An 11,656-nucleotide genomic window follows, 5' to 3' on the forward strand; every position below is an offset into this window, starting at 1 on the left:
GTAATCTGTGAACTGCCTGATCGGAGGGGCACAGGCAGGCTCCATCTTCTATATGGGGTAGTCCAATAACCTTCGGAAAGTTCTTTTCAACGGAAACTTTTAGGAGGGTAACTGAATCGGGAGCAACAAAGCCAAAAACAGTTCTTTTCAAAGAGGTTAGCAGGTCAAACCGTTAAAAATGGTTTGGATGCCACTTAAGCTTTTGAGGATACCCTAGATTTCTGAGTATCCTATCAGGTATCTCCAAGCGTGTTTTCTTCTCTAGGTTTCTTCTTTTGTTTTCCCCTAGGGGATTTGGCATAGTTGGCTGTGTGCCAGGTTTCTGGAGCAGGTAGATGAGGTAGGTTCGGGAACGCAGGAAGCAGCATCCAATTTGGCAGCTTGATCGGGTCGAGCCCTAGGTGTTGCCAACAGCCTTGGAGGTCCTCCGGGGTCCTGATATTAATTATTTTCCCTTTGTGGGTGATGCCAATGCCGAACGGGAAGAGCCATGCATATCTTATATTTTTCGTTTTAAGGCTCTCGAGGAGGGGCTTGAGTTGTCTGCGTTTAGCCAGAGTTGTGGGTGAGAGGTCCTGGTAGAGCTGAATTGACGTGCCCTCGTACCTAATGCTCCCCGCACTTCTTGCTGCGTTTAAAATGGCTGCTGTGTCGGGATAGGCAAGAAGTCTACAAATGATGTTTCTCGGGGGGTCACTGGCTGTGGGTTGCGGTCTTAGGGCTCTGTGTATTCTTTCTATGTTGATGGATGATGCTCTATCTGCACCTAGCAAGTGAGTAAAGATTTCTGAGGCTATTTTCTGTAGAGTATCCTGAGCCCACGATTCCGGGAGCCCTTTAATACGTACATTATTCCTGCGGTTTCTGTTTTCTAATTATCTTCTTGCATGAGAAGCATTTTGTTTAGGTGCAGGTGCTGTTCTTTCACAATCACAGCCAGCTCTCCAGTGTGTGAGGTGACCGTGGCAGCAGAGCTCTCCAGTTCCTCCACTCTTCTCCCCAGGTGCCTTACTTCCTCTTTTATTTCTGACAGTTTTGTCACCACTGGTTTTAAAGATTTTGTTAATAAGTCATTTATAAAACCCTTGGAAAGGGGCTCGTCTTCCTCCTCATCAGATGAGCTTTCAGCTTCTCGCGCTGTACTCAGGGCCGCGGCCGCTGCTGGCGCCATCTTGCCTGCGGTGTGTGGAGAGCGGGTGCTCCGTTCTTTTAAGAAGCGCTGCAAGTCGGACTGACCTCGGACCTGGCGGGGGGTTCCCTGATGTTCTCCTCCTCTTTCCCTTGTAATCTTCCCCATTTTAGGTGAGAGTGGCTGTTTCCTGGAGCCTGTATCCGTGCCTCAGTGACGGAGCAGAGGTTCTATGCAGCCATCACACTCCGCGGTCAGGCTCCGCCCCTAGCTGGCTGCTTACTTAATAAAAAAATCTATAACATCTGGCAGGAAATAACTTCCAAATCCCAGACTAGCCCTGAATTTAGTACGGCATCTAGCTTCTGCTTACTTTCTGTACTCAGACCAATGACAGAGGAAGAAGTCTCCAGATTGCTTTCCTCTTCTTGCCTGACCACCTGCGCTATCGACCCTTTTTCCTCACACCTCCTCTGATCCCTCTCCCCGGTTGTCATCCCCCACCTCACCACCATTTTCAACCTCTCTCTGACCTCTGGCATTTCCACCCTCTACACTCGACAGAAACTGCTCTTACTAAAGTGTCAAACGACATCCTGATAGACAAATCGAGGGTCAACTACTCCCCACTGATCCTCCTCAACCTCTCCGCAGCATTTCACAGTGTTGACCACAAACTCCTCCTCAGTATGCTCACTCCATTGGCCTAAAGGACACTGCTCTTTCCTGGTTCTCCTCCTGTCTATCTGACCGCTCATTCAGCGTCTGCTTTGCTGGCTCTACCTCCCCATCTCTTCCGCTTTCTTTCTAACTGTGGACATACTAAAAATGCTCACTGTTGCTCTCATCCTCTTTCAGCTCGAATATTGCAATTTGTTGCTGATCGGCCTTTCCTGCACCAAACTCTCTCCCCACCAATCCACCCTGAATGCGTCCATCTGCTACTCAGATGCCTCTGCCCTGTGCCAGTCACTGCACTGGCTGCCTGTCAAATATTGAATTCAATTCAAACTCACTACCTTCATCCATAAAGCTCTCCATAGCACCGCGCTGCACTACATTGCCTCCCTCAGCTCAATCCACCAGCCAGTCCGCTCCCTCCTCTCCACTAACGAAATCATATTAGGTGCCTCTTTATTTCTAACCCCTCAATTCTACCTCCAGGACTTCTCCAGAGCAGCAGCAGTCCTCTGGAACACGCTACCCCAAACTATGCAGGCAATCCTGACACACAAAACTTCAGGCATGATTTAAAAACGCACCTCTTCAGGGAGGCATGCTATATCTCCTAAACCCAACCCCTCCTTACTCTGCCTGATATGTCTATGTGTATAACATCGCACATTCTCCACCCTGCCATACCGTGCACATCCCCAGCCCTTTTACCTTCTGTATCACCCCATTATTTGTAGTATGTAAGCTCGTTGGAGCAGGACCCTCACCCCTACTGTCTCCATCAATTGATTACTAGGTATAACAGGTTTCGTATCTTTGTTTTTGTATCTGTTCTCCCCTGTTTTGTAAGCGCTGTAGAATATGTTGCAGCTATATAAATAATGATTATTATTATTAGTAGGATTGTTCACAAAACACACGAAGGCTGCCCGTTTTATGCAAACTTGTATACTCCCTGCTGACATTTTGATACATTTTAATTTATTTCAGGAATTAATAGAAAATAAACTCCACAAACTTCTTATCAAACTTATTTTTGGAAAGAACTGTTCCTCAGTAGTCTGACCCTGCAGCCGATTCATTAGGCTTAAAACCAGTGACAGGTTCCCTTTAAGGCTTTGAGCCATTCCACTATTGTTATACTATGATGTTTTTTCTTTCTTCTAGATAGATAGTGAATGTCACATCTATTATTTATTACTATGAGTTAAAAATCATTCCTAAAAATGTCAAAAACAAAACAATCTCTTTTATTGCCACTAGATGTCACTATTGAAGCAGATTTTGAAGTCAGTTTTGCATTAGTTGTAGTCTGCAGATGAGCTCCTCCAGAAGGAAGAAAACACCTATTAAGGAGAACTAATCTGCATACCCTTTCCCAGAGACCATTGCCTGTAAGACTCACTGTGCCAGCTGGATCTCCTCAAGGAGAACCAATAACCTGTAAAGACGATAGATAGCCAGCATGGTGGGATATGCTTATAATGCAGTGCGTCTTAGGCTATTTGTATAGTATAGCTGCACTACCTGACTAACTGCATTACTAGCATACTGTACCTACAGTTACCATTAGTATTGCTACATCTATAGTTGTAGAGTACAATGATGTGTATTAATGTGTCTCCAAATGGATATACAATCTACACAAGATGTCTCTCCTGCCATAGAGAAATAGCAAAAGTACATTCATAAATAAATACATATATATACCCGAGTATATTACTGCAATATATTGGAAGTCACAGCATTCGGTATTATAATAGTAAATATGTGTGTGTACTGCTGCTAATATATATATCCCTATAAAGATAACGTTATAACCTTAATTGGTATCTCAGTATATTTAGGCCGCCTGCACATGAACGAATTTACATTGCAGAATTCGCGGTTGGCATCCACACCACGGATCCACAGCAGATACCGTTCATAGCATGCTGGGAGAAAAGCTTCTTCCTGCACACTCATGGAAATGAATTGCAATTTCGGTGAGTGGAGGAAAAAAAATCACAAAATGCTCTGTTTTTGTCTGGTGTCAGCCCGGATGGCATCCATTGAAGTCAATAGAAGTTGTCTGACACGCAGTCCGTCTGCAATTGTGATTGCGGACAGGTCGCGGATTCTGCGTCATCACCTAGCGACGGCACAGGAAAAAAAAGGTTTTAAAAAAATCAGTACTGCGCATGTCTGACGGCGGCTAACCTCGACCATCTGCAGTACAGCGAAAGAAGAGAAATGACAAGTACATGCGGATGCTGGCTTAGAAACAGGGTCGGAATCCGCTGCGGCCTTATTGTTGTTCTCAGGGAGAGATCCTTTCCTGATACTAAGGCTCTGTCCTGGGTGGAGGAACTGATAAAACTAATCTACATGCCGTTCTTCCATTCAGTGAAGGTTCTAGGTCTCCATGTCCCGTACAGGTTAGCGCCAAAGTGTGTTGAGGGAAGAATAGTGTTCATACCCCCAAACAGGGTTACACTACAAATAATCTGCAGGTTGTTGTGGCTTCTGTTACAAATGGAGACCAAAACACAGATGTGAGCAGAAGCAAAACCACTGAACGCCCCATCAGTTCTCTCTTTATAGCTATATGAAGCTTTATTATAGAGACATGATGGTGAATGAGGAAGGAGGTTTTTGTACGGCTCTGTATCACTGTGTGAGAGGGAAGCTATAATACTGCTGACAGTAATAATGTGCTATATCGTCTGCTGTCACTCCTGTGATTGTTAACTTGTAGTTGGTGTAAGGAGATCCAGCGCTAACACCAGAGAACCGGTCGGGGACTCCTGTATATCTGCTGGTTGCACCATAGATAAGAAGCTTTGGTGGCTGTCCTGGTTTCTTTTGATACCAGGCTATATTATTCCCTGTGTTACTACTGGATGTACATGAGAAGGTGACTGTATCTCCGGGGGACACAGAGATATAATCTGGAGATACAGTCACTGTAATCTCTCCACAGGATCCTGAGGATTAGAAGAGACATAGTCATTAGTGATAAATGGCGGATCTATTCCTACAAATCCTGATCTGATGATTGATCCCGCCGTATAGATTTCTCTACACACAATCATGGAATGATCCTAATCTCTCACCCTGAATAGAAATGAAGATCACAGCCAACAGATAACTGCGAGAAACCATCTTGGTGTTTCTGGACTGTCAGATACAAACTATAAGATGAGACTGTACAATGAGATCTATATAGAGAGTGACGGGGGAGGTTCCAGGAGACCCCAGAGACTGTATGGAAATACTGGGGACATGGAAATTCTGTGGTTACGATGTGTGATGTGACTTCTAGAATGCAGAAATGAAGATTATTTGGCAGATAGCAGCTGACAGCTGAGGATGACGTTACATCAGAGGTGCAGTTTGGTCTTCCTGCTCCCAGGGAATAGATGCAGTTTGGTTTCTCCCCTTTCAGATCAATTATTGAAATAATATAATTTTACTTTTTAAACATTCTTCCCCTACATTATTAACCTCGCAGTGCGGCTTCTGGGCATTTGTGTTACAGATGAAATATGTGCTGAACAACATGTCCGCATAGCTTGCATACTGATTACAGGCTGAGCAGTTTTGCAGGTAACGCCGCTGTTTATGTAGCGTCCCGCAGCGACCAAGACACAAGGTCCACGTTGAGGAGCTGACGGGGTAGAGATGGCACTTGTCACAGTGGCTCTACCAAACTCCTCTCCAGAGGGACGCATGCAACCTCAGCCAAGGTACTGCTAGGCCTCTTCCAGGTAACCCTGTGACAGCAATTACATGTGGGTGTGTAGTGGACTGAAGAAGTTGTCACGCATGACGCCACTATTCCTTCACACCGTTGATACTCCAGTGGTAGACATAAAGGAAGTCCACACACGGTTAAGTAAAAATGCATCATTTTCTGGGAATGGGCAGAGACCAGAAACTTTACTTCTTGAGTTGTAGAATACAGCTTTACAAACCAATACAGGAAGGGCAGAAAATGTAAGATCAGGGAGGAGACACAGGATGACAACCCTTCTACAGGCTAAGTTATCTATGAAGCACTGCTACAGGAAAGGGAACACTCCAGAGGACGACGGGGAAAAGGATCACTCCACGGACACTCACTTGTACTCAGCAGATTAACAACTGTACGGCGGACTCCTTTTCTTCTCTTTCAGCTCTCACTCCTCAGAGGTGGTTCCTAGAATGGTGGTAATCCTGATACCTCCCCTCTTCTTCCATCCCTTCACCACATGAAGGATGAAGGCACCTGCCACCCCAGTGAAGCCACCCCATGTGGCCGGCACTCTTCCTCCACAATCAACTGTTGAAGATGATGAAAGACCACACCTAGCTCTCGCTCACTTATATTTATAGCATACATGCTCACGTGACAAGACAGTTGGATACAATACCCAGACATGTCCCAGCCACTTTCAGACATTAACCTCTCATGTGCTGCAGCTGGCAATACACATAACAGAAGACAAAACACTTTGCACAGTGCATCCACATAAAATATATGACATGTATGACTATTATGAAGGGCACAGAAATAGGCGTTTCAGGCCATTACATTTACCTGCACCAACAGTACATCAGCACAATTCTTGTGTATAATGTGAACACACCGCTCTGTGACCATATTCTACTCAACTAGTTGTCATGGTTGCTGGTGATGCTCTATCTCTAACTGTCTGCTGCATCACTGGGTCTCATAGGTTGTTCACACAGAGAAAATTTACATTAAATCTATTTGGTTGCTGCAAATTTCTGACATGGATTTTCATTTGTTAGACTTGCAGATCTCAGAATTCCTTTTTGCTTTGTCCTGCCAGTAACTCTGTTACATTTTTGGTTTAGCTCCTGTTCACATGATCAGGTACCGTGCTTTGGTGTACTGCAGTGTTAGCAGCCACATAACTGGGACTAGACATGTGAGTAATGGCTGGGGACCCCACAGCAAAGTCTGTATTGAATGTGAAGAGGTTAAGCATTAAAACTGGGGTTCCCCAGGTGCTGCCACCATTGATAGCCCAAAGCCAAAATGGCTTATGGCAATGTAAATCCTCTTCCATCTGCCTGACATAACAACATGCATTTCCAGTAACAATAATCAGAGAGTTCAGATTTGATGTGGAATTAGGGCAGATTCCATGTCAAATCTACAAAGCCCCTATTGGACAAACCATCATGAGTTTTGGCTTTCAGTACATCTCTATGCTGACGACACCCAGTTATACACCTCTTCCCGTGACATCACATCACCATTCCTCCAGAACACCACCGACTGTCTGTCTGCTGTCTCTAACACTATGTCCTCTCTCTACCTAAAACTGAACCTCTCAAAAACGGACCTTCTCCTGTTTCTGCCCTCTGCTAACCGACCTCATCCTGACATCTCCATCTCAGTATGTGGCACCACCATAGCTCCCAGATAGCACGCCTGCTGCCTTGGGGGTATATTCGACCCCAATCTCTCCTTTATACCTCCAATCTCTCGCCTAAAAATGTCAGCTTCACCTCAAGAACATAACTAGAATCCACCCCTTTCTCACTGTGGACACGTGAAAAATGCTCACTGTTGCCCTCATCCACTCTTGGCTCGATTATTGCAACTCGCTACTGATCGGCCTCCCCCGCACCAGACTCTACCCTCTCCAATCCATCCTGAATGTGGCAGCCAGGCTCACCTTCCCGTCCAGCCACTACTCGGATGCCTCTGCCCTGTGCCAGTCACTGCACTGGCTGCCCGTTAAATACAGAATTCAATTTAAACTCACTACCTTCATCCATAAAGCTCTCTATAGCAGCGTGCCACCCTACATTGCCTCCCTCATCTCATTTCACCCCCTGTCCCGCGTTCTCCGCTCTGCTAACAACATCAGACTAGGTGCCCCTGTAATTCAAACCTCTGTCTCCCACCTCCAAGACATCTCCAGAGCAGCACCAGTCCTCTGGAAGCGCTACTCAAAACTATCCGGGCAATACCCGACACACAAAACTTCAGGCGTGCTCTAAAACAAAATCTCTTCAGGGAGGCATACCATATCTCCTAACCCAAACCCCTCTGTACTCCACCTGATCACATGCTCCCTGTCCTACCGACTGCAATCCCTGCTACCCATAATCAGCCGCCCCCTGCAGTCATACCGATTCAGCCACTATATGGCTCAACCTGACCATTGTCTATGTGTATAGCATCCCACACTCTCCACCTCGCCATACCATGTACATCTCCAGCCCCTTTACCTTCTATATGACCCCATTACTTGTAGTGTGTAAGCTCGTTGGGGCAGGACCCTCACCCCTACTGTCTCCATCAACTAATTACTATGTAACCGTGGTTTTTGTATCTTTGTTTTTTGTATCTGTTCTCCCCTGTTTTGTAAGTTCTGCATGGTATGTTGGCGCTATATAAAGAAAGATTATTATTAAATATGCAGTGAAAAATACCATATGAACAAAGTTTCCTCCTATGTGTTCCCCACACAGTTATAGTGTCCTTCTATGTGCCCCCTCAGTGATAGTCTTCTTCTATGTGACACCACAATAGCGGTGTCCTCTTAAGTCCCACCACCACCATTAGGCTGCCTGTCCAAGTGCGGAGTAGATTCCCACAAGCGGATTTCCGCCACAGGAGATCATTTAATCTAAACCGCAATTTTCTTCAATGAACCTATGCGGCATTCCACGATTTTTAGACACGAGCAGAAAATTGCGATGGATTTCCAACTTGAGTATATCGAGCTGCACTTTCTGTAGTTATCCTATGGAAAGTGTTTCAAGTGTGATCTGCGAGTGATTTATCACCACGGATCACGCTATGAACTATCGCCTTTGGACAGCCAGCCTTATAGTGTCTTCCTACGTGCCCCTCCACAGTTATAGTGTCCTTCTATGTGCCCCTGCAGACTTATAGTGTCCTCCCATGTGCCCTCAGCAATAATACTCTCCTCTCTACTCTCCTCGCCTGTAGCGGTAAAGAAGAGCGCAGCAGAGGCGGCACTGTGTGGCAGCTGGCAGGCAGGTTCACAGACACAGAGGGTTAATATGTAATTGCCCCTGGTCTGCTGCCTGTATAATCTCTGAAGCTGGAGAGATCAGGGGGAAGCAAACTACTTCTCAGTATCACAGTTATTGCCTCTTTATGACAACTTCATTCAGTGAGCAGAAGATCAGATATAAGAGCTCTAATAAGGAGGGAACTCTTTCTATGGGGGAATTCTTCCTGATCACTTTCTATGTCCTCCTTGTTTAGTACATTCTTTGGAGGAGAATATATTTAATGTATAATATATTATGTATCACCCATCACACAATATATAACAGTAGGCTGTATATAGGACCTGCTCTATCCTGTGCCTTACAATTATGTATTGTGGATATAATCACAGAAATAGAGAAAAGAATGGAAAAAATTAAAGAGTCAATAAAACGAATCATTTAGTAAATTCTAGCGCTGCACTTGTATGGGGCTGCGCTGCTCTCAGGTCATGTGACTAACGAAAGTGACATCACATTCCTGAGAAGACGGCTGTGACAGGTAAAAACTGTCTGGAGCAACACTGTTGTGGTGAATATTGGCTTGTGCAGCTCATGGAGGTGGGAAGAGGTGATGTAGTAATACGGAGGTGCTGCCCAACCGGATGGACGCCGTACTAGATGTAGACATGCAGAGACACAGAATGAGAGACTGAGAAAGCTGGAGTATGGCGCCACCTACCAATAAGGAAAGCAGGAGTGGAGAAGAGCAATCCAACATCTTGTTTTATTGTGTAAACCAAAATGCATCAAGGCAAAACAGGCCTCTGAACATGTACTATGGGGTGGGCATGGGTACGGAAAATAAAAAGGGGAGGAATAGAGGGATACAGATAAAGCAAAAAAAAAAAAGAACGCAATTGAACAGTCATGCATGCAGTTACAGAACATAAAATAAGCTGATCAAATAAATGCCAATGAATTCAAATAAATCTTATGAATCTTAAAGGGGTTGTCCGGCCGCACATGGCTAATTTTTTCCCCCACTAATGACCTGTAAAGTAAATGTATTAGAACATACATCTATAAGCGCTGCGGAATATGTTGGCGCTATACAAATAAAGATTATTATTATTATTATTATTATTATACAAACAAAAACATTATTCAACTTACCTTTTATCTTCTTTGTCTTCTCACTGTGACACTGACATGCTGAATGAATTCAAGATGGCCGCCATCCTTACACTTCCAGGCAGAGCAGTAGCAGTGACTTTTTCTTCCCTATTTCTGCCCTGACCAGCAATTCCTGCAACCTGATTGGTTGTTTAGGTTGACTGATTCACCAAACAACCAATAAGGTTGCTGGAATTGCTGATTAAGGCAGAAGTGGGGAAGAAAAAGTTAATATGCCCGCCAGTGCGTCCCCTGCTACCCAGACGGCCTAACAAGAAAGGAAGATGGATTTTTTGTATCCAAGGACGACCAGAAGATCAACACGGGGGGGGGGGGGGGCGACACACTCCTGTAGGTAAGTATATAACTTCTGTTTGGCCAATTTACAGTGCACAATGTATATTACAGAGTGCATTGTAATGGGCAAACAGAAGTGCTCACAGGAATTTATTACGGCCGGACAACCCCTGTAAAGGCTTGAAAATCCCATACATGGTGGTAAAATGTGATCAGACTCATGATAAGGTGAGTAGGTACAAAATACTGAATACGAGAGTTTGGGTAGGGGGTATTAAATAGTAAGAAAGAAAAACTTCAGTATCCCAAAACTAAGTGCTAAAATCAGCAATAAATGTAAAAGGCAAAAAGTAAAACATTAACAGCCATGAAGAGAAACAAGAGGTGATGATGTAAAATCAGTAAATACAGCGAGAAACTCCTATGAAAACACATGACATATGGCCGAGGTGTTCTATGGAGTCATGTCTATAGCTGACAATGCTTCCACTAGGATATTGCTAATAAGAATAGAATCTATTTCCAGTAGATATGGTGTGACTAAGTGGAACCACTAGAGGGAGCAAGAGTCACATCAAAGGAACAGCGCTGAGACGTATTTCAGCAGGAGATGTACAGGACCGCATATGAACGATAAAGCAAACTCACCAGCTGGGGGATGGGCAGCTGGTTGTACAAAGGGAGGACAAGCGGGAAATGAAGAGGCGAAATGAACAAAAAAAAGCTATTTAGCTTCTTTTTTCAGAATTTTTTTAGTGTTTAACGTGCACCATAAAAAAATTATGTTCAATTTATTGTACATGTCGGTACAGATGCAACTATGTAAAACGTAGGTTTTCTTACATTTTTTAAAGCAAATATTCTTAAAATTTCCTACATTTTTTAAATGTCCCTTTAGGGGATTTTAATCTGTTAACCCTATGATCACTATAATAATAAATTGCTTCTGTATAGCTGATGACATTATACAGGGAGCGCCATCCCACTGAAAACCCTTTACATGCCAGCATCAATATCTCACAGATCCCCGCTGTTATGGTGGGAGGCTGGTTGGAGGGCAGTTTCAGATGAGTGTAGGCACAAGTACGGTCGGTGGCACAGAGAGTAGTTGTGCCTGAACAAGGGGAATTTCTTCTCCTTCCCTGGCATTTCAAACTCCGCGCCAGAGCGCAGAAGTTTCCAAATAACCGCGTGAAGATAGGTGCCGCCCGATCTTTCCTGCACATAGCATTCACTAAATGCGAAGGAGATAGGGCAAGTCCAAGAGAAGAGCTGGTGAAAACAAAACCACTGAAATCCTATTGAAATCAGCGGTTTTATTTTATACTGTTATCCCGTTGTGATTATCATGGCTGCATAATGGGAGAAAACGCATTAGTCTGAATCCGCCCCCGGTCACCGCCAGCTCCGGCTGCA

At 44.5% G+C, this 11,656-nt stretch overlaps 1 gene segment (V, D, J or C); it reads right to left on the reverse strand.

Moving 5' to 3' along the window:
* Positions 1-4,453: 4,453 nt before the first annotated feature.
* Positions 4,454-5,347, reverse strand: LOC136573494 (immunoglobulin kappa variable 3-15-like). The segment is given in 2 exon segments: positions 4,454-4,770; positions 5,260-5,347. Coding segments are annotated over 2 exon segments (405 nt in total).
* Positions 5,348-11,656: the final 6,309 nt, after the last annotated feature.

Source organism: Eleutherodactylus coqui, chromosome 7 (assembly GCF_035609145.1).
Source record: "Eleutherodactylus coqui strain aEleCoq1 chromosome 7, aEleCoq1.hap1, whole genome shotgun sequence".
NCBI classification, from domain to species: Eukaryota; Metazoa; Chordata; class Amphibia; order Anura; family Eleutherodactylidae; genus Eleutherodactylus; species Eleutherodactylus coqui.